We start from the raw sequence: 28,000 nt of genomic DNA on the forward strand, positions 1-28,000 counted from the left end.
ATGCGGCGGCGGGGCGGCGCGGGGCGCGCCGAGCCGGGCGGCGGCGACCCCGATCCCGAAGGGGCGAGGTGAGGACGGGTCGGGGGAGGGGGCGGCGACAGTGACAACCAGCGGCAGCCCCGGGGGTGGCGGCTGACGGTGGCGCGTCTCGCAGGGACGATGGCCCCGCGCTGTCCGCCCTCAAGCGCCTGGAGCGGTCGCAGCGCACGGACCGGCTGGATGCTCTGTTCGGCTTCGAGCGGCCCTCGGAGCCCGGCGAGAGGACGGGCTGGCTCATCAATATGCATCCGGTAAAGGGCTGGCGGGGCGGTGATCAGCCAGCCCTGGGTTGGGGGGCGAGGGGAGGTCCTGGGGGGTGCCCACGGAGAGGCACCCGTGGGTCCCGGATCGCCCCGCTGAGGGTGCGTTGCCCGTGTGCAGACAGAGGTGCTGGATGAGGACCGGCGGCCGGTGAGCGCTGTGGATTACTACTTTGTGCAGGAGGATGGGAGCCGCTTCAAGGTGGGTCCGTGCCCAGGTGCCGGTGGGTGCGGTGCCTGCCCTGCCCGCTGCCCCCCTAGGGTGCCAATGGCAGTGGGGAAGCACGGCTGTCACCTCTGTGCTCTCTCCTAGGTGGCTTTGCCCTACAGACCTTACTTCTACATCGCCACCCAGCAGGTGAGAACGGGTGCGGAGCTGCGCTCTCTGAGCCCCTCGGGTGGCACAGGACCCTGCAGAGCTGCAGGAGCTTGGGGGCACCCTGGTTTGGGATGAGAAAAACGCGGTGACAGTGTTCCTGTCCATGGTTTCCTTGGGGTGGTTGGAGAAGAGCTGTTGTGGGAAGTGGCCATTGGCCATGCTGGGACTCGTCCAAGCTTGTTCATCGTGGTGAGGAGCTATCCCCAGCACTGCCTGTTTCGTATTCTCCCCTGTTCTTTTTCTTAGTTCTCAAGTGGTTTCCCACAGCCTGGGCAGTGGTGACCATCTGCTCTCACCCCCCTTTTCATCTGCGATACAGAAATTCACCTTGTGAGCTGCAAACCTGGGCCCAGTCTGACCGCTCTGTCAGCTGGCAGCCAAAACCTCCCTGCTGGAAGGCACTAGTTTTGAGGCTGTCCTTACCTTGCTGTGCCAGCACCCAGAACCACTTTTGAAGCTGTCTTCTCTGGTAGAGCAGTGCCTGGCTGCGGTGCTCAGTCGCAATTCCTTCACAGGGCTGTGAGCGAGAAGTGTCCTCCTTCCTTTCTAAGAAGTTCCAAGGGAAAATTGCAAAGCTGGAAACTGTCCCCAAAGAAGACTTGGATCTGGTCTGTATTCCTCTGCACACTGTACTGTTGAGTAACATCTTTTTCTGACTCTATCTCTGCTGAATATAAGTAAAATAGAGAACCGTCCTGGTGGAAGGGATCTTCAAAGATCATCTAGTCCAGCTGCCTAACTTCTTCGAGGCTAACCAAAACCTAAGGCATGTTACTGGGGGCATTGCCCAAATGCTTCTTGAACACTGACAGACCTGGGGCATCAACCACATCTCTTGAGTGCCGAAGGGAAACTGCATGCTTGGCCTCAATTTCCTAGCGCTGTTTGCAGTGCATATCAGAAATGGATTACTTATTGCTTGTTGCTTACTGATAGTAACTAATATGCTTTTCCATGAGGACGTTATCTTTTTCACAGCAAGTTCTAGATGTTTCTTGAATTTCAGCAGGGTGGGAGAATCCTTGGGGGGTGGGTAGGAGAACTGCTTCTCTTTGACCAGCTCTTTCTGGGTGCCCCATTGTGCCTTGAGGCACAGGGGCTGGCTGGGTTCTAGCTGCAAAGCACAGCTCCTTGTCTACAGCGCTGTCAAACAGACTTCCCCACTCTTCGGTACCTCTTCTTTTACCAGTTCTTCCACCCGTATCAACGTAGTTTACCTTCCGATCTCATTACCTTGTAGCCAAATCACTTGGTGGGTCTGAAGCGGAACTACATCAAGCTGTCCTTCAACACAGTGGATGACTTGGTGAAGGTGCGAAAAGAGATTTCTCCTGCTGTAAGGAAAAACAGAGAGCGAGACCAGGCGAACGATGTCTATACGTCCATGCTGTCCAGGTGAGAGCTCTTAGGATGGTTGATCACCGGTATTAAGTTTCCCTTGGATGTTTCTTAGCTCTTGTTTAGACAGGGATTTTCCTGCCTGGGAACTAAATTCATGTGTGCCACTGTCACCACTCTCCAAGATGATTCTTGGAGCTCAGTGACAGAGACATGCTGCACCTCAAGAGGGCCTCAAAGCCTCTTTGTGATGTCTTGAGCTGGTACCTCTGCCTGTAATCGTAATAGATGCACTGATTCTTGAAAAAGATTGCTCAGTGCCTCCCAGATCACTGAGAATATTCTTATTACTGGCTATGACTAAAGAGGGGAAAAAAAAAAAACAATCACCTTTCTCTATCAGAATGACAAGCTGGACACTTGTTTACAAAACTGGAAACACAGTATAAAACACACTTCTTAAAGCCTACCAGAAAATGCAAGAGAAAAATTCAGCCTTCTTTTTGGAAAGTCCCTGAAGTCTGCTTTCAGTTGAGACATATCTGAGGAAGAAGAGTCAAGGGAAATGAGCATTTTCTGCTCACCTGAAAGGTGTATTTTTGCTCTTCAGAGTTATTCCTGGGTTGCCCCATTATCCTTAGACTTGTTACCCTACTTTATAAATCCAGCTCTGTGGAACGTATTCATTATACAGGCATCTGTGGGTTTTTGTCTGTACCTCTCTATAGATATAGCAAGTATGACCAAAGGTGAGCTGAAGATGGGGAGTTGATGGGATGGTGCAGCACTGCCTCATGCTGTCAGTCCCGAGATCCATCTTTCCACAGTTTTTTGTACGAAGGGGAAGTGTTTCTCATCTTATTTACCATTGACTGCTCTTGGGATGTTGCTGCCACCATGCTGCTGTCCCTTACATTGCCAATGCTGCTATGTCTGAGATGTGCATCAGCCTGCTTACACACAGTGGCTGCTTTCCTCTGCTCCTCGCAGTGCTCTGGCTGGAGGCAGCCTGACCACGGAGGAGGAAGGAGCCTCAAAAAAGATTGCCAACCAAATGGACAACATTGTGGATATGCGGGAGTACGATGTGCCCTACCATGTCCGCCTCTCCATTGACCTGAAGATCCATGTGGTGAGTAAGGAATAGAGAAGTCAGAAAAGCTTTGTTTTCTTGCTGCTGTGCTCCTGAAGTGCAGGCATGATAGGAATTTTCTCCCTTTCTCTTCAGGACCTTTACAAAGGTGTCCTTGACAATAAGTTAACATGTAAAGTTTGGTCCTGTACTGCTGGTCTTTTTTCTCAGTTAATGACACACAGAAAAGTTAAATGATCGTACGCCCACGGTTTGTGCCTTTCTTCCAAAGCATACTTAATTTGTGCAGTTCTGTTCGCAGCATACAAACAAACGCACTGCTAGCAGCCAGCCTTGCAGAAAGGCACTGCTGACCCTTCTCTCTTGCTAGGCTCACTGGTACAACGTGCGATACCGGGGCAGCACCCTTCCTCCAGAAATCACCCGCCGAGATGACCTCGTGGAGCGACCAGTAAGCATTTGTCAGGCCGGCTGCAGTCTGGCCCTGGACATGGCTTGTTTTCCTCTTAGAAGCTGGCTCGCAGCAGTAATTTCCCATATGCATCAGGTGTTAACCCCACAGCATTGCTGGGGCAAGTTTTGTCCATGGGCTTGGGTAGCGGTATTACTTTGGGTGGATAAAGCAGTAAAATGATTACCTGGGGGCAGGTTCTGGCTTACTTGCTGCCCCACCACTAGGCAATGCAAGCCTGATGAGAATCACTTTTACCTTCAAACCAGCCTTAAAACGTTTTAATGTGTTTGCCCTTACCCAGGATCCTGTTGTTCTTGCCTTTGACATTGAAACTACCAAACTCCCCTTGAAGTTTCCTGATGCAGAGACAGACCAGATCATGATGGTCTCCTACATGATTGATGGGCAGGTAATGGAACAAGAGTTGCCTTTATGTTTCAGCAGCAGAGCTGGGGAGGAGGCCAGTGTTTCACCTCCGACCAGGCTTGCTTTGCTGCTGGCTGCTTGGTGTTTAGCCAATGGATCTGGAAATGAAATTAAAGTCTGAATGATACATGAGAATTTCATTTGGTGCTTCATGGACCCCAGCTCAGGCTGATGGTTCTCTGATTTCTGCTGTCCTGTGTTGTCTGCCTGTGGCTTCCTTTGCTGATGTGCAGCTGTGGGTCAGGAACTGATGCCCAAGCAGTTGCTCCTACCTGACAAAAACTCTGACTGTCAAAGCATGTGGGGTTTATTCCCAGCAAGAGAAAAATGTTTCATCGTTTGGACAGCATCTTCTGTTTGCCTGCAAACCTGTCTCTGGTGCACAAGGAACGTGAGTCCTCCTAACTGATTCTTTGTCACCATCCTAGGGCTACCTGATCACAAACAGGGAGATTGTCTCCGAGGATATTGAAGACTTTGAGTTTACTCCCAAGCCGGAGTATGAGGGACCATTTTGTGTCTTTAACGAACCAGATGAAGTAAGTAGCTTCCACCTGGTAGATACAGCTGCTTCTTACATGCGTGGTTCTCTTGTTGGCCAAGGATAGCTTGTCGCTCAGTATCCTGCCTCCCTGGGAAACATGGTGGGCCCTGTAGGTTCAGTCATGCTTTAATTTCTTGGTAATAATGGTAAGACAGATCGGGTTCTGGCTAGGTGGGGAGGAGAGCAGAAGGGTGGAGTAAACTGTGTTATACCCAGTGGCTCTCTGTGAAGGGAGCGAAGTGATTTCCTATTTTTCTCCTTCTGTTTCATACTAGGCTCATTTAATCCAGAGGTGGTTTGAACATGTCCAGGAGACCAAACCTACTATCATTGTCACATACAATGGAGACTTCTTTGACTGGTAAGATCAGGAACGGAAACTAACCTGTTTTCTACTGGGAGAGTGTGACATGAGCTATGGGTCAGAGTCAGGTACCAGCCTCGATATCTTTCCCCTTCTGTAGCTCACAAAGGGGTTGTGTGTGGTTTGCTGTATGTGATCCGTGCTGATTATCCAGCTGGTATGAGTACCTCACTGAATCCTCTGTTCAGTAGCTTTGCAGTATGACCTTCTGTAGAGTCCCATTCACTTGGTCAGGAGATTGCTGAGCTAATTCTAAATCATTGTCAGTTTGGCAGCGGTTGTATATTGATGAGCCTAGTGTTTGAAGGTGGAGAACTGGAAAAGGGGTTCAAAAGAAAAGGGGAATAACGAGGAGCACTGGCGAGCCTTTGGGAAGCAAGAGAAGCTAGGTCATAGAGCTCTGCCTTCTGGTAAACGATATAAGCAATTAGCTTTGCCTCTTCGTTCATCCTGTAATTCTGCCCTAAAGGAAGCTTTTCCTGAGTCCAGATATGGGCTTCGTCTCAAACGGTTGGTGGAGATAACGGAAAATAGCTATTGTTTCTTCACCTCTTTCCTCAGGCCCTTTGTGGAAGCAAGAGCAGCAGCTCATGGAATCAATATGTATCAGGAAATTGGATTTCAGAAGGACAGCCAGGGAGAGTACAAAGCATCACAGTGCATCCACATGGACTGTCTAAGGTATCAAATGCTACCACATAACTGCGTCTTAGATTTATATCAAATAATAGATTATAAAACTTTATAAATCTATAATAAATTATAGATTATAAATCTTTCTATTTTAAGATTTTATAAATCTTAGATTTATATAAAATACCTAAAGTTAATGTGTTTGAACACTGTATTCCTGTCTCTTCGAGGCTTGCACTTATCCTACCTCACTAGATGGGCATCGTAGTCTGTTTCTTTGCCCTGCTGCTCCCCTTGGCACACTCTTCACTACAGAAGCTGTGAAGTCTTCACCATACTAGCCTGAAGGGCTAATTCTGTTCATGTAGTCTGTCGCTGGTTTACACTAGGTGTCTGAGATCTGACTTGAGCAGTGGATAAAGAGCAGGGTGAGATTAGGCCATTGTGGTTGGGCAGGGACCATATCCTCGCTCACCAGCCTGCCTGGCACAGGGAGAAGAGGAAAGGACATGTGTGCAAGAGACTGCGATCTGTCTCAGAAGCTAAAGTTTTTGTGGGGCTTTCCTCCCCTGGACCAGTGTCTGAGCTTTGGAGGATGGCTGGCTGGCTGTGCAATGCTGATGGCTTCTCTTCCTGTAGTTAAATCATTGAGGGATGAAGTGCGAATGCTGTAAATCTGAGCAATGGCAATGTTTGGATGGTGGGCTTGTCCTGGTCAGGATTTCAGTGCGTTAGGAGAGATGCAGAATGTGCAGCCTCTTATTCCACCGCTCTTGGATCCTCTGCTCTTAGCTGTCCTTGTTCTGTCTGAAGTCAAGGTCCTGTTTGCATGCCTGAGCACTTTCTGAAGGTAAGGGCTGGCTTCTGTGCACAGACTGACATCTTCATTGCTCTGTCCAGGTGGGTGAAGAGAGACAGTTACCTCCCAGTGGGAAGTCACAACCTGAAAGCAGCAGCTAAGGCAAAGCTGGGCTATGATCCAGTGGAGCTGGACCCTGAAGAGATGTGCCGGATGGCTACAGAGGAGCCTCAGGTATTCCCTCCCTGTGCTGTATCTCTTCTGACCAATTGGAAAACGATCTGTGGAAGTCTACAGCACCTGCAATATCGCTGAGTCTTGAAGTGTTACAGAACGTCTTTGCTTAATGCAGTGATTTTTGAGAAATTAACTCAATCTGTTTCTCCAAATTTTAGATACCTTTGAAGCACTTGAGCTTGTGGGGAGAAAGGATGGGATTTCTTTGGAAGTGTTTCTAACAGTGGCATTGCACTGTATACTATTTACATGGGTGCAAGGAGTCAGATATCACCTAAATTAGGAACACCATGACTTTCTGGAGGGACATAAAATAGGCTTACTGCTCAAGGTTGTTGCAGCAGAGCAGGTTATGGACAAAGGCATGGGATATATAGTTAGACGAGATGATCTTGAAGGTCTTTTCTAACCTGTAATTTCCAATTCTGTGATTTCTGCTGAAGCCCTCAAGGGTTCAAGCCCATCTTTGCAGGCCTGGAGCAGCCTCCTGACTGCAGCATCTGTGCAGATACATGCAATGAACTCATCTTCACTATTTCTTTAATTGAAAACTGGGGTGTAGCTGTGCAGTTAGAGCTATAGCAGGATGTCCTTCTAGGCCAACAGAAAATTATTTGCATCCTAGGATATGTAGAAGTATGCCTTTCCCTTCTGCCTGATGAGATGGGCATGTACAGCAGGAAACAGTAAAAGATTGTGTTCATTGAGTTGCTATATCACATATGATAGGGACTAATTTGGCTCTCATCCTTCCCCAACAGACCCTGGCCACTTATTCAGTGTCCGATGCAGTTGCTACCTATTACATGTACATGAAGTATGTGCATCCTTTCATTTTTGCGTTGTGCACCATCATTCCCATGGAGCCTGATGAGGTGAGTGTACTCCTGAAATGACAAATCGCCTGCTGGGCAAAGAGCTGCATCTCCCACAACACAGCATTGCACTGGCAAAAGGACAGATTCCTACTGCCCACGTCCATTCCCACCCATGACAGTAAAGGAGGGGGAGTGGATTTGGAGGCTACTCCATTTTCCTCCACAGTCCTTGGGCATTTCAAGGGCCCATGAACTGGTGGTGCCCAGATTCAGCTGATTTTTAATCTGGGACTATAGCCATGAAAAGCTGGGTCTCCTGATCACTATTCTGTCCTTGGCTTTAGGGAGGATCATAGACAGGAAACTGTCTATGCTGAACACATAGAAAATGTCCCTTTGTCCTCACACTGGTGTATTTTATAAAGGCTCCAGATGGTGGAGGAGGGTCAGAAGACAGACAACAGCAGACATTCAGATGTCTTTATGCTGTGATTATACAGAGACTGCTAAGAGCTCTAACCCCAACAGTGCATCAGCCATCGCTGTCTTCCTATAAAGTATTCCTGCATCGCCGAAGCAAAGGAGTTTTGCTTTTTCCCCTGCTCTGATCATCCTGGCCTTGCACTGCAGTCCTGCCTGCTGCGTGGTGTAATCACAAGTTTGTCACCGGCCGACACATTTCAGTTCACTGGTGTGGCAGCAGGGCCTGGTACCACCAGCGCTCTGTACAGCACTTCTTTTTGAGCCCAAATTTGATGTCTCTCTTACAGGTGTTGCGGAAAGGCTCTGGGACACTGTGTGAGGCACTGCTGATGGTTCAAGCCTATCACGCCAACATCATCTTCCCCAATAAGCAGGAGCAGGAATTTAATAAACTCACAGAGGACGGGCACGTGCTGGACTCGGAGACGTATGTAGGAGGCCACGTGGAAGCACTGGAATCGGGAGTTTTTCGCAGTGACATCCCCTGCCGCTTCAAGATGGTAAAGGGCCTCAAACCAAGCTTGAACCCTTGCTTGGACCTCTTTCACCTGGTTAAAGCTGCTATGTTATCTCTGTCACCTCCCCCTCTGAGATGCATGCTTTGTGCTCATGGACTAAGCTTTTAGAGGCAGCTCCACTCTGCTGTGTGGTGCACCACACTTTGTTGTACACCTCAGTGGCTCTAATCTAAGAAATGATCACAGGGGAGCATGCGCCACATGTATAAACGGATCCTTCCTGTTCAGTTATCTCTCTCTCATGAGAGATGTTCTAGAAGCAGTGCTGTTTCTCAGTGCTGTTTCCATGCCCCTGCAGAATCCTGCTGCCTTTGACTTCTTGGTGCAGCACGTGGAGAAGACACTCCGGCATGCTATTGAGGAGGAGGAGGGTTTGCCATTAGATCAAGTCACCAACTTCCAGGAGGTAAGTTGTTCAAGCCCTGACCTGCAGGGCATGTCTGGGCTTTCTGGGGAAAGCTGTGCTGTGAGGCTGGAGCTGCAGTGAGCCTGTGTCCTGTGCGCATAGGTCAGTGTTGTGTAATGGGTGTCTTCAGCTCTGAGTTCTGCTCTGTGTATGTCTGTGACCTATTTCCCGTTTCAATAGGGAATATAGGCATAGGCTGGGGGCAAGGCTGTGATTTTTCCTTATCCTGAAAGTATCTAGTGAGAGGTTTCACGTTTAAAGCTCCTGTTTTGAAATCCTTTTATACTCTGTGGAAAGAGACAAAGAAATTTTATCTATGACCACGTGCAAGGTAGATGATGGTCGTGGATGTTCTAAGCAGCCACCTCCTGCAGCCACTCCAGCCCAGGAATCTCCTCCCCAGCTGCTGGAACCCAGACTGGCCATCCAGGGTCTCTTGCCCCAGTTGCACAATTTGACTGCTACTTTCCCATTTGCAGGTTCAACCATTAGCAAAGCTGAGCAGAGATCTGAGAGACCGAATTCGGCATGCATTTGGCTCCCTACCTCTCTATCAGAGTTTCACTTCTTTGTCTCCCCACAGGTTTGTGATGAAATCAAAGTCAAACTGAATTCCCTGAAGGATGTCCCTAACAGAATTGAGTGTCCCCTTATCTACCATTTAGACGTGGGGGCCATGTACCCCAACATCATTCTGACCAACAGATTGCAGGTGGGTAACATCAGGAAAGTCTCCTATTTTGTCTTCCAGATCTCTGTGGTCCCTCTGATTTGATCCCCTGAACAGCAGATCCCCTCTTTGCTCAAGTCAGGGGTATCAAGTAAGGGTGGGTCTAAAATTCAGTCAAACTGCCATGGATGTCGGGTCTGCAGAGCAGAAAGGTCTGTCAGAGGTAGAGCTAAAGGTTCGGGTAGGACTCTTCCAAACAGACAAATGAAACATCTATTGTTTTTGCTGTAACTTTAAGCAGAACTTACAGTATATCATCTCTTTGCTAATAAATGTGTTCTTTTGCCACCCAACACCTGTTCGGTTTTGACATGAATCATGGTTTAAAAGCAGAGCTGTGTCCTCTGACATCTGCACGTCTCTTACTTGTGTCCAGCCCTCAGCAATAGTAGACGAGGCCACGTGTGCTGCCTGTGACTTCAACAAGCCGGGTGCCAACTGTCAGCGCCGAATGACGTGGCAGTGGAGAGGAGAATTCAGTAAGTACGAAAAGGACCTTGCTCTCCAACTCAGGCTGAGACTAATTCCTGCTTCTCCCTGGAAAACTCATAGTTGCCTTCCTTTGCAGTGCCTGCAAGCCGCAGCGAGTACCACCGCATCCAGCAGCAGCTGGAATCTGAGAAGTTCCCTCCCCTGTACCCCGATGGAGCACCCCGGGCCTTCCACGAGCTCTCCCGTGAAGAACAGGCCAAGTATGAGAAGAAGCGACTGGCAGGTAGAAGTCAATGTCATGATCTGGAGTAGTGTTTTGCAACCTAAACTGTAAATGGCGTGCATCAATAGTTGCTGTTTTGGGGTTAGTTTGCTTGTGCTGATCAGAATGAGTCTGGCCTCAAACTATGCAATGAAAATTCTTCTCCAGGATCCCAGCTTGGAGTGCCTTCATGCTTTCCAAAGAGAGGTCAGGCACCCATACCTCTGTTGGCTTTTCTCTTTCTGTCTGCTGAGAGCCATGCCTTTGAGTTCAAACACGAATGACTCAGTTTTGAAGGGTACTAAAGACATTCATAATTCATGAAACAGAAGCATCACATTATCCCTGCACCTAGAGTGATGAAGCATCCAGCTAGGTGGGGACTGCGAGCAGAGCCTGGATTTGTGGATGGGCTGTATGGATGTGCAAACATCAGGATGACTTTTATTTCCCTGCCTTTCCCTGTGTCTCAGTAAAGGGATTTGATTTTGGCTTCTCTCCACACTGCTGTATTCCTTCTCCTCCTTTTGTCTCTCTGCTCACACACACCTGATGCGTATTTGTGCTGAAAGAACCTTTCCTGGACCACTTCACTGTGGATCTGCTGGGAGTGCCCTGCTGCAGTTCTGTCCATCCCCTCTGTCCGTAGTGGGGCACTGACCCCTGAGAAGCTCCTTCTCTTTATTTCCTTAACTAGATTATTGCCGGAAGGCCTATAAGAAGATCCACGTCACCAAGGTGGAGGAGCGGGTCACCACCATCTGCCAGCGAGAGAATTCTTTCTATGTGGACACCGTGCGAGCCTTCAGGGACCGTCGCTACGAGTTCAAGGGGCTGCACAAGGTATTGGGCTTGAATTCTGGTTTTGTTTGTCTCCCTGAGGATAGGGAGTTCTCATCTCTCACCTGGGGCCCTAAAGGATGATGTTGTTTGGCCTTTGTATTCAGTAGGGAAACAATGGATTTCCTGACAGTAGTTACAACCTCCGATTTTACTGGATTTAGCAAATGCTTAGTTCAGCTGTTCTGTCTGGCCTGTGTTCAGTTTCAGGCATTCTTCTTAAGCTGAAAATGGGATATACTGAGAGCAAAATCTAGACCTCGGGTCGAGAAAGGAGAGAAGCACACTCCAGTTCTCAGCTTTTTGGAGCCTGTGATGGAGGGGACCGGGGCATGTTTATTGTTAAATTATGTTGAAGGAAATGACAGGGCCCTGGGACTCTGTCTGTGAAAGAACTCATTAAGGAGCCATTTGCTCTGTGGTTTCTCTTTGATGCTGCTTTTGCCATGAATCATGCAGCTTGCTGAGAGGTTTATTCTACACAAGGGGTTCAGCTGTTAAACTAGATGCTATCTATTGCTGCAGGCAGCGTATTCAGGTCTTGCCCACAGGACACATGGTGCACAATTGATGCAGGAAGGAAAAAGAGTATGTAGTTAATGCTAGTCTTCCCACTGTTCTTTAGCGGTGGTACTGGGCTAGAGCTCTAATGTCACAGTGGGACCTGGGGGGAAGCAGCCTGCATACTGTTCCTGCCAGCAGTGACGTGTGGGACTGCTCTGACTCTGCCTGTTGCTCCCAGGTGTGGAAGAAGAAGCTGGCTGCAGCTGTGGAGATGGGAGATGCCTCTGAAGTGAAACGCTGCAAGAACATGGAGATCCTCTACGATTCACTGCAGCTGGCACACAAGTGCATCCTCAATTCTTTCTACGGCTATGTCATGCGGAAAGGGTGAGTTGTTGTTGCTGGAGTCCTCCAGAGAGGATCCTTGAAAACCAGGATTATTTTAGGAAGGCTGTCACTTGGTTCACCTACTTCTGAAGCACAAGATGATGATGGGTCATCACTTTTTCACTGGAACACTTTTTCCTCTTGCTTCTATTAATGACTTCTAATCTTCGAGACCTTTCCCAGACTCTGTGGCTTTGAGCAACAAGTGTCAGCAATCTTGTCTATTAGTGTTTTTTCAGCTTTTCTGATCATGAAGAGGGGAAGGAGAGCAATCTACCAAGGCCCAGTATTGCTGTGTTTCTTGTGCTTCTTTCTCTGCACATCCTCCTGACCTTTCCCATAGATGGGTTTGAGGTAGCACTGCACGCTCATCACTTAAACTCCTTTGTTCACAGAGCTCGCTGGTACTCCATGGAAATGGCTGGGATTGTCTGCTTCACCGGAGCAAATATCATCACGCAGGCCAGGGAACTGATTGAGCAGATTGGGTGAGTACGTGCTGAGCTGGGAAAGAAGGGTGGTTCTGCATGCGGTGTGAGAAAATTAGTAAGAGCAGGATTGGACGGTGTGGAGTAGAGGACTAGTGGGACAGATGTGGGAGCAAGTTGGTTGCTGAAAGATCAGGTGCTTAGTGTTGCAGGTTGGGATTGCTGACACTGCTGTGGTTTTTCTTTTGCATTACAAGGGCTCCCTTTGCAGAAGGGACTGGAGGGTGGATGCAACAGGCTGTGTCCCCTGTGCAGGCAGAAGCAGAGCAGTTCTTTGGCTTATTATCCGCTCTCCTGAGTGAGTTTTCTCCCTTCCTTAGGAGACCTCTGGAACTGGATACAGATGGGATCTGGTGTGTCCTTCCTAACAGCTTCCCAGAAAACTTTGTCATCAAGTCAACCAATGCCAAGAAGCCAAAGGTGACAATCTCCTACCCAGGTGCTATGTTGAACATCTTGGTGAAGGTGAGTCTTGCACACATCCAGGCCAGCTCTGCAGTCTGGGGAAAAAAATGGGGGACTGATAAGGAGAGAAAGTGTTTTGCTTTTCTATGGGCCTGCGAGACACCTGGACTGTTCTTGCAAGCAGAGTTGGCAATAGAGGCAGTGGAGTATGCCTCTGTGTTCTGGAGTTTGGCCCAGCATGGAGAAGGGGCTCTGTTTTGTCTCTGCTCCATGCGTAATAAGCAAATGTTGAGGCTGGTAGCTTTGCTTGCAACACAGATGCTCTCTGATATGGACAGCATCTAAGTGGAGGAAGAGGCTCTGATATCCATGCAGCTGAGAGGGTGGCATACAAGAGGCTAGGGTTGATGTGCTCTCATCTACCATAAAATTGTAGAATGGTTTGGATTGGAAGGGACCTTAAAGATCACCTAGTTCCAACTCCCCTGCCATGGACAGGGACACCTCCCACTCGACCAGGCTGCTCAAATGTTCAGGATGTGCCCTTCAGGCACATCTCATCTTTCTAGAGAGATGCTCAGTGATCCCTTCAGACAGGATGTGCCTGAAGGGCATCTCTTGATATAACCAGCCCAGCTGTTGAGTGAAGCCTTCCCTTGGGGCTGTGCCTACAGGAAGGCTTCACAAACGATCAGTACCAGGAACTGGAGGACCCAGCCTCTCTCACCTATGTCACACGCTCAGAGAACAGCATCTTTTTTGAAGTGGATGGACCATACCTGGCCATGATCCTCCCAGCTTCCAAGGAGGAGGGCAAGAAGCTGAAGAAAAGGTAAGACTTCAAATCTTGAAATGCTGTTATGTCCCTGTGGTTGTTGGCTCTGAGCTGGCAGCATGTTTCAGTTGTTTTCTTGAAATGGCAAGCTCTATATGTCAGATCCGTCTTTGAATCCAGTTATGTACTTGCCTCCGTTAACATGCTATAGCAATAAATTTTAGAAAATAATAGTAAAACAACATTTCTCCAGCTTGCTGACCCAACATATTCTCCCTGTGTAGCTGTAAGGTGTGCAGAGAACTTTGACTTTCCTTCTGAGGACTTTTAATATTGCTTATACTCAACCTAATCTCTTTTAAACTCACTAGTTCTGGTCTTTCTGTCTCTCAGGAGTTCCACTGATCATTTTCCGTGAGGTTTCCCCTTTGTTTTCTATTTGGAGAAAGGAATAGGTCTTGCTGTTATCACATTATAGGGAAACAGTTGTGGTCAAATTTTACTGATTTTTTTTTTCCACAGCATCCTAAACTGTAATACCAGCAATCACTAGCAACAGGAGTGCACATAGGCCTGGGTCTGAATTTAGAAAAATGCCATTGCCATCCTCCAGTCCCCTCTGTCCTTAAAATGCTCCATTTGTTTGTGCTTTTTGTCCCTGTCAGAGAAGTTTTAGCATCTGCATCTAGCATCTCCTGGCAGTGCCTTCCCATGAGAAGCAATTCCATGCCACAGAAGTCAAGCTGAGGAGCTCTGAATGGATGCTGTGCATAGGACACATCATGTGCATCTCAATGTGCATCTTGTCTCAGGGACCCTTGATCTCCTGTAGTTTCAGGATGTTGGCAAGTGCACGTAATCCTCAGTCATGCTCAAACAGAAATAGTCTAGAGGTGGCTGGCAGGCACCATCACCAGTGGGGGAAGAGAAGGGTGCACTTATAGGAACTGGTTCAGGTGTGAGGAGCACTGGCAAAGTGGCACAGACTTGAGTATCATCTTTCTTCCCTTAGCTGAGCTTCCTGTAACATTTATCTTGAGACCTATGTACAAATAATAGGCAGGGGAAAAGCAAAAATGGGGTAGTGTGTTCTTATAGTCACATTGCTAGCTGTATCCAGTTTCCTCTGAATTGTTTTGCCAGCAAAACAATTTGTAAGCTTCTTTTTTGGAAGCTTACAAACTTTTTTACTTTTCCTCTAAAGCTCTTCTCCACTTCCCCACCCATCTTATCCTTTCTCTCACCTCATGGCCTTTTTCTTGTGTGCAACTAAGAACATTTTCCTAGTTGGTATGAATGAGCTGGGTCACGAGCTGATGTGCTTTTGCAGGCCAAGCTGAAACAATTTGTAGAGCTACCATAAATTCTCTGAGATTATCCTGGCACAGAGAGCACCGCAGCTTAGCTTAACTTGCCAACAGCTGCCCAGTCTGGCACTGCTGGGAGAAGGGCCCTGGCAGGAGGAGAACAATCAGGGCCCTGGGAAACACATCCCAGGGCCAGAGGACAGGTTTTGCACAGGCTGTGTGTGTCCCAGGTATGCGGTGTTCAACGAGGATGGGTCCCTGGCTGAGCTGAAGGGATTCGAGGTGAAGCGACGAGGTGAGCTGCAGCTTGTGAAGATCTTCCAGTCCTCTGTATTTGAGGCCTTCCTAAAAGGCACCACCCTGGAGGAGGTCTACGCTTCTGTGGCCAAGGTGGCTGACTACTGGCTAGACGTGCTGTACAGCAAGGTAGGCATTCCTCTGCAGGTTGTCTGTCCCTTGTGCATCTGTGCTTCTGGAAAACAACGATGTAAAAGCTGGTAGGACACTGTGGGAGGGAGGATTTTGTTTACAGGGAGGTGGTGGACCACTGTGCCTCTGGTCATTTCTATCTTAATTCTGCCGCATTGGCTCTCTAGGGCTGCAGTTCAGTGTCTTTTAGGGCTGAGTGTTGTGCTTTTCCAGTCATCTCTTTCATGGAGCTGGTCTGGCAGCCCTCATCCCCTAAGGATGTTATCTGAGGGCATCTGATGGGGCAGAGAACAACAGAGCCACTTGCCTGCAGAGTGTTATGAGAAGTATGGAGAGCTATGAAGAAAATGGTGAGAGCAAACACAAGAAAACTCAGATATTGGGGTGCAGGATAGACTGCGAGCTCAGCTGGGGAGTTCCTTGGGGCCACTTTCAATTTTTGCAGTGACCTGGTACCACGAATTCTTGGTGAGCCGAACTCTGCAGCACCAGGTGCACAATTCAGAGTGGTGCTACCACAGCCCAGCCACAGGACAAACTCCAATAAAAGCCTTAAACCCATGCCAGACATATTTAATGGGTCACGTTGACAACTGGAACAGCAGGCAATTTCCAAACTGATTATGAAGAGAGCCACATCAGCTGCATATGGGCGTTCCCTGTAGCTAACAGCAGCAAAGTTTGATCATTGGGTTCTTGCTAGCTTTTTTTTGTGTGCCCTGCCTCTACTTTTCAGGCTGCCAACATGCCTGATTCAGAGCTGTTTGAGCTGATCTCGGAGAACCGTTCCATGTCTCGCAAGCTGGAGGACTACGGGGAGCAGAAATCCACCTCCATCAGCACTGCCAAGCGCCTGGCAGAATTCCTGGGAGACCAGATGGTGAAGGATGCAGGGCTGAGCTGCCGGTTCATCATTTCCAAGAAACCAGAAGGGTCTCCAGTCACTGAGAGGTAAACCTGTCTTGAAGGGGACAAGGCTTTTGATAGTTTGATAGGGTGACTATGAAGGAAGGGCAGGGTAGCAGCACCTAAGTGAGTTGGTGCTGTGTGACCACAAGCTTGCCTGCCTGCTGGCTTGGGCTGTGAGCAAGGTGAGCAATTTGTAACCCTGTGCAGTGGAAGAAGAAGAGGAGAATCCCTGAGTGTCTCTGCAGTATGGGAGAGGGGATCCCATGCAGCCAGAACCTTAGTCCTGCTGGGTAGTAAGTGCTTCCATGCCTTTTCCAGGGCCATCCCCCTTGCCATCTTCCAAGCAGAGCCCACCGTACGGAAGCATTACCTCCGGAAATGGCTGAAGAGCCCCTCGCTACAGGACTTCAACATCCGTGCAGTGAGTTGAGCACCTCTGTGATGCAGCACGGCCTGTGGCTCTGTCACAACAGCTCCTCCCTTTGGAGGCACTGCATGGGCAGCAGCTATTTATGCTTGCAGATTGCTGTGGAAGGTCCCTAGGGAAATGCCCGACCCTGCATCTTAGCAGCAAAACCTAAATTTGCACCCTCCTGCTGCATTTTTTTTTCACTATCCACTGCTCTGCCCTGTTTGCAGATCCTGGACTGGGACTACTACATTGAGAGACTGGGCAGCACCATTCAGAAAATCATTACTATTCCTGCAGCTCTGCAGCAGGTACAGGAGTAGAGGGTTGCAGGTCCGTGGTGGTGGGAGGGGTGTGTGGAGGGTATTGGTCAGCGAACTCTGTAATTTGGGGATTTTCTCCAGGTAAAGAACCCAGTGCCACGGGTCCGGCACCCTGACTGGCTGCATAAGAAACTCCTGGAGAAGAACGATGTGTACAAACAAAAAAAAATCAATGAACTCTTCACTTCTGAAGGCAAGAGACAGGTAATGAGGGTGAAGGAAGGATGCTGGCTGTGCTGAGCAAGTGTTTCTACATGCATGTCTTCCTGCTGTCTTTTCCTCTCAGGTCCTTGCCAACCAGCCCCAGGAGGGAACACCCAGCTCACAGATCAGTGACATAGAGGATTTTGGGGTTGCCAAGAGCCTTCAGCCATCAGTTCCCATCGCAAATAAACGGAAGCGAGTCCCTCTGGCAGAGGAAAGCCAACAGATGTCCCAGAGCCTGGAGCTATCCCAGTCCTGGCGAGAGATCCTGGGCCCACCTCCCCCTATGGGAACCAGCAAGGTAGGCAAAGCAGCGGGGGGCAGGAGCAGACCAGAAGACGTCCTGGGGTTGTGTGCTTCTACCAGAGAAGCTTGGGGACCAGCTGGAGCAATCTGTGGGTCTTCTGAAATCCTCTCTACTTCCATGGCTTAGGGCTACAAAAAGAAATAGAACTGGGAGAGGCCCCTAACAGAGCAAATGGGGGCAGTGACAGCTTCCCAGCCGTAGCAAGGACACCATCCAGCCTCGGCAGTGCACAGCTTGGAGTTGCATGGCTGGGAAGCATAGCCTGGTTCCTGTGGCTCCTGTTCATGCATGCTGTCGATCCTTTTAGGAGCAGCACCTGGTGTGGCTGCGCTACCACAAGAAGAAGTGGGAGCTGCAGGCCCGACAGCGGCAGGAGCGGCGGAAGCGGCGGCGGCTGGAGGATGGCAGTGTGGCCGCAGGAGGAGGAGTGGTCCGCGATGTGCTCTCCAAAGGGCTGAGCAGCTACCTGCGTAGGACAGCACGGAGCATCCTGGACTTACCCTGGCAGATTGTGCAGGTACCAGGTGCCCACAAAGCCCCCACTGCGTGCATCTGCCCCAGGGAACAGCTTGGGGCCCCAAGCCTTGCCTTTGCAGTGATTACTGTTTTGTCTTTGCAAATGGGCATTCTTGATGGTGAATCTGGAAGGTGTGTGTAGATCCCCTCCAGTGGGGCAGCCCCAGGTCAGCCCATTTGGGTTTGGGTTGTGGTGCCTGGAAGCAGCCAATTTCAAATGTGGAGGCGAGGTGGTATCAACTAGGCATGGCCTCAGCTGTCTGAGTCCTGCCTCTTGTCACACACCTCATCTTCCAGAAGGGCCTCAACTGGTTCAGAGCTGCAGGCAGCCTTTGCCTAACTGTAACTGTGAGGCCATACAGGACCCAAAAGTGCTCCATAGCACATATATAAGATCTAGTAATGTGTTGGATGTCCCTACTAATGCCATCTTGAACCCCTGTGTCCTGCAGATCGCTGAGACCAGCCAGCCAGGCCTGTTCAGGCTGTGGGCAGTGATTGGGAGTGACCTGCACTGCATCAAGCTGAGCATCCCCAGGGTGTTCTACGTCAACCAGCGCATTGCAAAACCAGAGGAGGGAGCAGTCTACAGGAAGGTTGGTACCTGATCCAGACCTGCAGCTTCTAGAAGGCAAAACATTGAGATAAGGCACTTCACATCTGCTGCAAGCAGGTATTAGGAGCATCTGCTATGCAGGGCTTCACTGTCCTGCTCTGCTGATGTTCCACATCCAGTCTCTTGTCCCTCTGCTAATCTTAACCTGCCCAAAAGCCAGATTGTCAGTTATGGGAATTTGTAATGGGCATGAGCATAAATTCTCCTGATATTCTTGAGAGAGGAACACCAGGAGGTGGCTCAGCATGATCCTGGAGGTGCTCAGAGCCCAGCTCCTTACAGCCCTGCTCATGGGAGACACACCACCTGGTGCCAGGTGCCCACTAAGGGTGCCCCTTTGCTTGGCAGGTGAACAGGATCCTGCCCCGTTCAAATTTGGTTTACAACCTCTACGAGTACTCTGTCCCTGAAGACATGTACCAAGAGCATATCAACGAAATCAATGCTGACCTCTCTGCTCCAGACATCGAGGGAGTATATGAGACTCAGGTAACTCTTCCAGTGCTCAGTTTTCCTCTCCATTTTTTAAGGAGTGTTGAGCGGTAGTTCCCTAGTCTAAGTACTGGTGGCACAGGAGGATGCCTGGAAGTTAAAAATTCAACAACATGCTAACAGAGCAAACATTGAACCTCCACAGCAGAGTACTCTGGAATATACGTGCTTCTGTATGGCCAGAGATGCAGAATGTCAGTATCTGGGTTAAGGCATGTCAGGGAAAGGGGTTTTGGTTTACCTGGCGTTAGAAAACTTTGGGAAAATAAGACCTTTAAGCAGAAAGGGAGATCTTCCTTTAAACCAAACCAGAGCCAGCCTGTTAGTATTTAAACCATAAAAGATCATTTAGAGTAAAAGGGAAGGGTGGGGGGAGACTGACCCCATGTAGTTCTGGGTGTCCTGTCCTCTAAAATGACTCTAAAATCTTTTTATGCCAGATAAAAGAACAAGAACTTGACAGATAAAAGAACTTGACATTTTTGGAAGAGCAAAGACCCATCTAAACAAAGTTCAGTTGTACAACGTACAAAGCAGTCAAGACAAAATTAAATGTACTAGTGCTATTAATGATGACAGCCTGAAAATGAAGATGGGAAACTGGAATGCCTGCTTCTAAAGAGGGCAGTGATTTGTTCAGCAGCTCAAAACCCAGTGACAGGAATGTAATTGAAAAGACATCGTAGTGTCAGGGTCTGACCTATATAGATGTATGGGTTGCACCATTTTAAGAGTGGAGCTGTGTGTTGAAGAAAGGGTAAAAACAAGTGAATTTGCTATTGAAATGCAACATAGAACTATTAAGATTTGAAAATCTTTGCCTAAGCAGGAAAAGCTTGGTCTAATCACTGGTGCCATTGACTACAAAATGCTTTATGAGATGCAAGATGCTGTAAGGGCAAAAAGAGCATCATAATGTTGGGAGACTTCAGCAACCTGAGTTATTTGTATAGACTGGGAAGTATTACATGAGGCATGATGCAGAGAAAACATTTTTAGCCACCATAAATTTCTGCTTTAGGGAAAGCTAATAACAAGAGGGGAGGCTCAGGGGGACCTTATCAATGGGAGAAGGGAGAAGTAAAGAAGATGGAGACAGGTTCTTCTTGGTGGTGCCCAGTGATATGACAAGAGGCAATAGGCACAAACTAAAACACAGGAAATGTCATGTAAATGTGAGAAAAAATGTTTTCTGTGAGGGTAGTCAAGCTGGTTGTTCAGAGGGGATTGCAAGGTTTCGGTCCTTGGAGTTATGGAGAAACCAACTGGACATGGTCCTGGGGAAGAAGGGAAAAAAGAATCTTGATATGCAAAAAACTGCATTGCAATTCTGAACATCGTCTCCAAAAATGTGGCAGGATTAACACAGGAGAACGTCAGGGGGCTAAGGTCCAAAACCTTAAGGAGGAGCTCCCCAGAGGGATGTGATTTCATAGTATCTCCGTTGGTACAGGTGCCACTGCTCTTCCGAGCCCTCATCCAACTGGGCTGCGTGTGCATGGTCAGCAGGCAGCTGGTCAGGCACCTGACGGGGCGAGAGGCCGAGATCTTTGACATTGAGCACCTGGAGATGCGCTCGCTGGCCCAGTTCACCTACCTGGAGCCAGGTAAGGCACCGCGGGGAGAGGAGCTCGTGGTGCACCCAGGAGCAGGCACCCGGCGGGCACTGCTGACGGCTGCTCTGTGTCCCTAGGAAGTATTCGCCATATCTACCTCTACCACAGCTCCCAGGGCACCAAGGCTCTCTTTGGCCTTTTCATCCCCTCGCAGCGCAAAGCCGCCGTGTTTGTGCTGGACACGGTAAGAGGGGGCTTTAGAGGCTGGGGGGACCGTGGGGGTCAGGCAGCAGTACCCAAGGGGTTTCTCTGCAGAGGCGTGCATCCCTGCTGAGAAGGGGGGCTGTCTCTTTGACCAAGTCTGCCTTGGGTGCAGGTTCGCAGCAACCAGATGCCAAACCTCACCAACATGTTCTCTGCGGAGCGCAGCGCACTGCTGGAAAAGGTGGGTGAGGATCTGCTGCCTCCGGACAAGCACATCTTTGAAGTGCGTGCTGAGACCGACCCCAAGACCATCTACAGAGCCATCCAGCGGCTGCTGCTGGGCTACAAGGTGAGAGCTGAAGGCATGAGGAAGTTCCCCATGGGACTTTGTCCCCAGGGACATGTGGGAGGGTTGTGAAAGGCACTGGTCCAGCAGTTCCAACAGCACCTGCATGTAGCTGCTGGCACCAAGTTCAGAGGTAAAAGTGGATGTTGCTGGAGGGCTCTGCCTTGCTTGGGGTGGCTTGCCTAGTGCAGTGGCAGCAGGTAGGCTAGCTCAGCATCTCCCCACATCTTGTCGATGGAGCTGGTTGCTCACAGATTACTGCTTCTGGAGTGTGCTGTCCCCACCATGGGGAGCACAGGGATTTGCTGTAGGGGCATACAACACCAACACCTTCCTGCTGAGCAGAGATGCTCGCTGGAGAGTTGCACCAGGACATGTTTCTTTTGCACAGGATGAGCGCCGGGGCCCCACTCTGATTGCTGTGCAGTCTAACTGGGATCTGAAACGGCTGGCAAGTGGGATTCCCATCATCGAGGAGTTCCCGTTGGTCCCCGTCCGAGTGACAGACGACATCAGCTACTCGGTCCTGGACTGGCAGCGCCACGCAGCCCGCCGCATGATCCGCCACTACCTCAACCTGGATACGTGCCTGTCCCAGGCTTTTGAAATGAGCAGGTGCCTGGGGTTGGCCATGTTCTTCTACTGCACTCCTGGCTGGGTGGGGACGAGACTGCAGCAGAGACCAAGGCCAAGTCAAGGCCAGGTGCTTTGTCCCTTAATGGGACAGGCAGAAGTGGTGGCACAGCTTCTCCTGAGCCATGCTCATTCCTGGTGAACATGCATCTCCCTTTCTTCTAGGTATTACCACATTCCAATTGGGAATCTCCCTGACGACATCTCCACCTTTGGCTCTGACCTGTTTTTCTCGCGCCACCTCCGCCGTCACAACCATTTGCTGTGGCTCTCGCCCACGGCTCGCCCAGACCTGGGGGGCAAGGAGGCTGATGACAACCGCCTGGTCATGGAGTTTGATGAGAGAGCCTTGGTGGAGATCAACAACCCCGGCTGCTACTCCACAGGTGAGGAGGGAGCAGGGTAGCACAGCGTGGGACAGAGTCAGGTGCTGCTCTGTGGGCACCGTATGGAGCTGGATGCATTATCTGAAGTCTCTGAGTAGCTCTGTGGGGATGGTGGTGACCCACAGCAGTGATCTGGGACGGGTGCAATGGACACATCAAGGGGAAAAGAAGTTCTGCGTGCACTATCAAAGAGGGAGAGCAACATTTCATACAGATAGATAGTGATAGGACAAGAGGGAGTGATTTTTAAACTAAAAGAGGGGGGGCCTAGATGGGATCTAAGGAAGAAATTCTTTACTATGAGGGTGGTGAGGCAATGGAACAGGTTGCCCAGAGAAGCTGTGGATGCCTCATCCCTGGAAATGTGTAAGGCCAAGTTGGATGGGGTTTTGAGCAACCTGGTCTAGTGGAAAGTGTTCTTTGAAGTCAGTTAAACAAGGTTTGAGGAGCAGCACAGTTCCTACACTGCTGCAGTACAGTGTGGGCTTTCACCATTTCCTGATCTAGACATCAGAGTGTTGCACACCTTGTGCTCTGTGCTTTTATGCTTACACCTGCATGTGAAAGCATCTCACAGCTTGATGCAACATCTTCTATAAATCATCCTCATAACTTGTGAAAAGCACATTTGGCAAATGGTTGCACTTGCTGAGTTTGAGGTGCAGATGCTGTCCTTGATGGTTCTTTGCACTACCTGCCTGCTGAGAGGTTGTGTTTCTTCTTAGTATGTCTGGAGCTGGACATCCAGAGCCTGGCTGTAAACACAGTGTTGCAATCTCATCACGTAAATGACATGGAAGGAGGTTCCAGCATGAGCGTCAGCTTTGATGTGATTCAGCAGGCATCCCTGGAAGACATGGTGACAGGGAACCAAGCTGCCAACATCCCAGCCAGCTATGATGAAACTGCCCTCTGCTCCAACACATTCAGGTACTGCTGTAGGAGCCAACAAGATGTGGAGTGTCTGTTCACACCAGTGTCATGCCTCTTATTGCCTTCTGGTTTTAGCCTTTACCCATGGTGTGACTTGTGGGATACTCTAAAGGAAAAATTCCTGCCTTTAGGGCAGGACAGTCAGGTCCTTTGCTTGGCAGAAGAGGGTGCTCAGCCCCCTGGGGTAGGCATCTTTTGAAGATCTTGGGCTCAGGATTACATGGTGGCTCAGGCAGCAGGTGTGAGGGCACGTTGGCAAAGGCTTTGCCCTTTTCTGTTTCTTTCTTCGTGCTCCACAAGTTTACAGAGGCACATATTTACCCTGTGGTTCCTGGGCTGAGGGCTCGTGCATCTCTGCATTGGCAGAGCTCCCATCCTGAATCACCCAGCGTATCTGAAAGTGTGTCACTGCCTGGAAGGAGGAAGCTGCTGTTCGTGGCTGGTGGGGGTGACACTGTTCTCTGCTCCCCGGCAGGATTTTGAAGAGCATGGTGGTGAGCTGGGTGAAGGAGATCACGCAGTACCACAACATCTACGCGGACAACCAGGTCATTCATTTTTACCGCTGGCTTCGCTCTCCTTCTTCGCTGCTCTACGATCCAGCGTTGCACCGGACTCTGCACAACATGATGAAGAAGCTTTTCCTCCAGTAAGTGAGAACTGGAGTTTGTCAGGCCCTGTGGATGAGAAGGACACAGGCATGGCATTAGTGAGCAGGACACTGTTGGTACCCACAGCTTCCAGAGAGTGGCCTCTGGGGGTTGCCACCTGCTCCTCTGGCTTGTTGTTCCCTGTCTAACTAACGGGGAGCTGAACAGGAGCGGTTCTTCCTGCACACCAAACCTAGCTCCTCTTTCCTGTCTGCAGGTTAGTGGCTGAGTTCAAGCGGCTTGGCTCTTCCGTGGTTTACGCCAACTTCAACCGGATCATCCTGTGCACCAAGAAGCGGCGTATTGAGGATGCGATCAGCTACATGGAGTACATTATCAATAGGTGGGGTGCACTTGGCTGCTCGGGGTTGTGTTTAGCAAGCCAGGCCTGGGGATAAGGCTCCTGGATCACTGAGCTAAGACATGGCTCAGGGCATGGGCAGAGAATGATGATTTTTGCCTTTTGCTGGGCCTCAGCACAGAATTTTTTGCAAAACTCATACCCTGTCTGGCTCCCAGCATCCCAGCCATGGTGTCCAAGCATCTAGAGCAGGCACCTTTTTGCAAGCACAACAAGCCAAGGCTCAGGCACAGCTTCCCTTGGTGTCCTTGCTGGTGACTACACTGCCACCTTTTGTGCAGAGCCCATTTTTTTTGAAGCAGGGCTGGAAGAGTGAGGTGACTCCTCTCTCCTCGCCAGCACCACCTCCTCCCTGGCGTGTCCCCTGGAGAAGGCTCTTAACCAGGGAAGATGCTGCTAATGTTGTGGGTGACTGCATTCTCTCCCTCCAGCATCCACTCAAAGGAGATCTTCCACTCTCTTACTATTTCTTTCTCCCGCTGCTGGGAGTTCCTGCTCTGGATGGATCCAGCAAATTATGGAGGCATCAAGGGAAAAGTACATTCTCGCATCCACTACGGGGAGGTAAGAAATACGAAGTGCCCAATTCCCCCAGGAGCCAGGGGCTAGGGGTTGAACTGAGTGGGGAGGTGTTGGCTGGGTACAAGGAACTGCTATAATGCCACTCGTTGTGCTCTGTTCCAGAAGGATACCAGCAAGAGGCAAGTGCTGGAGGAGGAAGACAGCGAGGAAGAGGAGGAGGTGGGGGAAGAAGAGGAGGAAGGGGAATCCAACGTGGAGGAGCTGCTGGAGAACAGCTGGAATATCGTGCAGTTCCTGCCCCAGGCTGCCTCCTGCCAGAGCTACTTCCTAATGATTGTGTCAGGTGAGTGCTCCCAGCTCCTTGCCTGGTTCCACTCCTGTAGATAAGCCCACGTTCCTCACTGCTTCGTGATGCCTGCAGGGCTGCTGAAAAAGGCGTGATGGCTGATTCCAAGAGCACCTTATGGCCGAGCCTGTGCTGTGCCATGAGCAGTACAGAGGGAGCCTCCTCTGTTGTGGGTGTTAGTTTGGGGGTGTTCCAGTTTGGCTGTGAGCTCTCCCGGAGAGGGAACAAGGTTATTTGTGTCTCTTGGGTGCCTGGGAGAGTCTGCAGCAGACTGGCTGCTGGTGCAGCTGCCCCAGCATGGGCTGTACCAGGAGCCCCGTTCATGTCTCTGCAGCCTACATCGTGGCTGTGTACCACAGCATGAAGGAGGAGCTGCAGCGCAATGCCCCTGGGAGCACTCCCGTCAAGAGGAGAGGCACCAGCCAAGTGTCCCAAGAGGCACCGTGTGAGACAGGGGCCATGCCTGGTGAGTGCCCAGCACGGGGCCCTAGGGGTAGCAGTGCTGCAGCCCTGGGATATACCCCTAGGCAGAAAGCCACCTGCCCCACATGCCATTGTGCTTGAATGCTTTCTGCTCGTCTCTCTAGGCATGATCACGTTCTCACAGGATTACGTGGCCAATGAGCTCACCCAGAGCTTCTTCACCATTACCCAGAAGATCAAGAAGAAGATGGCTGGTTCTCGTAATGCCACCGAGCCTTCAGACTTGTTCCCAGTGCTGCCTGGCTCCTACTTGCCGCTCAACAACCCGGCTCTAGAGTTCATCAAATATGTTTGCAAGGTCGGTGGGTCCGGCTGGGACTCTTTTCTGAAGGGTTATGATCGAGGGCTCAAATTCTAGTCCACGTGTGTGGCTCCGATTTGCCGCAGTTCTGCTTCAGGAGTGTGCTGCAGATCTACAGCCAATTTGTTTTTCCCTGCCAGCACTCTTGCATCCACATGAGGTATGAGTCGTCATTTTGAGGGCTATTCTCTGCTGGTAGGTTCACCTGGCTCTTTGCCTTGTAGGTGCTGTCTCTGGATGCCAACATTACCAACCAGGTGAACAAATTGCGCAGGGACCTGCTGCGCCTCATCGAGGTGGGCGAGTTCTCAGATGAAGCCCAGTTTCGGGACCCTTGCCGCTCCTACGTGCTCCCTGAAGTCATCTGCAGGAACTGCAACTTCTGCAGGGACCTAGACCTGTGCAAGGACCCCGCTCTCTCCCAGGTTCAGCCTCTTTCCTGTGGATGTCACAGCATAGCTGTGCTCTATGCCTGTCAGTCGTATTACTGCATTCCCCTCTTAAGCCCTTTGCTTTGCAGCATTGCTTGGCCCTGTGCTGGTGATCATATCATATTCACAGAATCATTAAGGTTGGAAGAGCCCTCCAAGATCATCTGGTCCAACCATCACCCTACCACCAATGTTGCCCACTAAACCATGTCCCTAAGCACCATGTCCAACCTTTCCTTGAACACCCCCAGGGATGGTGACTCCACCACCTCCCTGGGCAACCCATCCCAATGCCTGACTGCTCTTTCTGAGAAGAAGTGTCTCCTCATTTCCAACCTTCACCAGCTTCTGGACACGCTCCAGGGCCTTGATGTCCTCCTTGTAGTGAGGGGCCCAAAGCTGAACCCAGCACTCGAGGTGCGGCCTCACCAGCACAGGGGGAACATCATCTCCCTGCTCCTGCTGGCTGCACTACTCCTGCACAAGGCAGGATGCTGTTGGCCTCTTGGCCACCTGAGCACATTCCCCTAAAGGCCATTTTCTGTTCATCTTCTAGCTGCCTGTGACAAGTCCAAGTGTCCCAGTGCTTTGCCTCATGCTTCATCCCCTCCAGGAGGAAAGCTTACCCTGGGGAGCTGCTTATACCCCACCCTGTTGCTTGGGCCTTTCCAAGGCCACTTTGTTTGGCCATCTCCTCATGTCCCCTTCCTTCCTCTTTGCCTGTAGGATGGATCAGTGCTGCCCAGCTGGGTCTGCTCCAACTGTGAGGCGCAGTATGACTCTGACTCTATTGAAATGGCGTTGGTGGAAGCCCTGCAGAAGAAGCTGATGGCCTTCATGCTGCAGGACCTGGTGAGCACTTGGCCACCCCGCTGCAGGATCTTGTCTCAGGGGCAGGCCCTGCCACCCTGTGGTGCTGCAGGAGGGGAGCAGATGAGCCTTGCAGCTGGGAGGAGGGTTTGGCTCCCATGCTGTGCCACAGCAGCAGCAGTTGCCTGCCCTCGTGCCACGTGTGTGCCCCTGATGGTGGGCTGATGGGCTTGGTCTTGTCTCATGTCCCATCTAAAACTGCTTTGACTCTAGGTGTGCAACAAGTGTCGTGGTGTGAAGGACACACACATGCCCGTGTACTGCAGCTGTGCTGGAGAGTTTGCCCTCACCATCTCCTCCCAGGTATGCCCGTAGTGTGCTGCCTGGCCCAGACCTGTGCCTGGGCCTTCCTGTGTGGTTCTCCACCCCCTGGGCCCACCTAGCTTCTCTCCTGCCTTTCCTCTACCTGCTTGGCTGCTGGGTGGGCAGTTTTAGGCAGCCCCCTTCCCTCCCTGCTTCCTTTTCCTGCAGGTCTTCATGGAGCATATCACCATCTTCCAGAACATCGCTCGGCACTACAGCATGGCCTATCTCCTGGAAACCATCGAGTGGCTGCTGCGTACAAACCCCCAGCTCCAGCAGTGAAAGCTGGGCTCATCCCATCTCTGCTGTTGGTTAGGGTTCAGCTGTGCACTACGCCAGCCCCGGGGAACTGCGTGCCCCTCCTGCTGTGCTGGAGGGCAAAAGCAGCAGGCACAGAGAGGGGCCAGGCTGTCCTGCACCAGCCCAGCACACGGGGCAGGAGCTGTGCTCCATGGGGACCATTTGCCCATGCTCTAGGTGCTGTAGGCAAGGCTGTACCTCTTTTTAATGTGGAATTTGTATAAATAAATAGTTTTATTTGTCTGGTTC

General features: G+C 50.4%; 1 protein-coding gene across 1 annotated transcript; it reads left to right on the forward strand.

Moving 5' to 3' along the window:
* Positions 1 to 27,733, forward strand: POLE (DNA polymerase epsilon, catalytic subunit; the record flags this gene model as incomplete). Its single annotated transcript, XM_084297446.1, has 49 exons — positions 1 to 68; positions 155 to 290; positions 421 to 501; positions 613 to 657; positions 1,194 to 1,286; positions 1,919 to 2,073; positions 3,007 to 3,148; positions 3,480 to 3,560; positions 3,865 to 3,972; positions 4,418 to 4,528; positions 4,809 to 4,894; positions 5,459 to 5,578; positions 6,431 to 6,563; positions 7,328 to 7,441; positions 8,155 to 8,367; positions 8,684 to 8,791; positions 9,375 to 9,503; positions 9,898 to 10,000; positions 10,090 to 10,236; positions 10,913 to 11,058; positions 11,798 to 11,946; positions 12,342 to 12,434; positions 12,755 to 12,899; positions 13,514 to 13,671; positions 15,152 to 15,347; positions 16,087 to 16,301; positions 16,578 to 16,680; positions 16,899 to 16,979; positions 17,073 to 17,195; positions 17,278 to 17,496; positions 17,810 to 18,019; positions 18,471 to 18,614; positions 18,983 to 19,123; positions 20,580 to 20,733; positions 20,820 to 20,926; positions 21,059 to 21,235; positions 21,624 to 21,847; positions 22,031 to 22,251; positions 22,977 to 23,181; positions 23,660 to 23,833; positions 24,052 to 24,177; positions 24,627 to 24,759; positions 24,883 to 25,060; positions 25,398 to 25,529; positions 25,651 to 25,844; positions 26,072 to 26,272; positions 27,005 to 27,130; positions 27,362 to 27,451; positions 27,620 to 27,733. 49 exons carry the CDS (start codon positions 1 to 3, stop codon positions 27,731 to 27,733), a joined length of 6,852 nt encoding a protein of 2,283 aa, XP_084153572.1.
* Between the last annotated feature and the right edge of the window lie 267 nt (positions 27,734 to 28,000).

This window comes from Netta rufina (assembly GCF_964035555.1).
Source record: "Netta rufina genome assembly, chromosome: 17".
Lineage (NCBI taxonomy): Eukaryota > Metazoa > Chordata > Aves > Anseriformes > Anatidae > Netta > Netta rufina.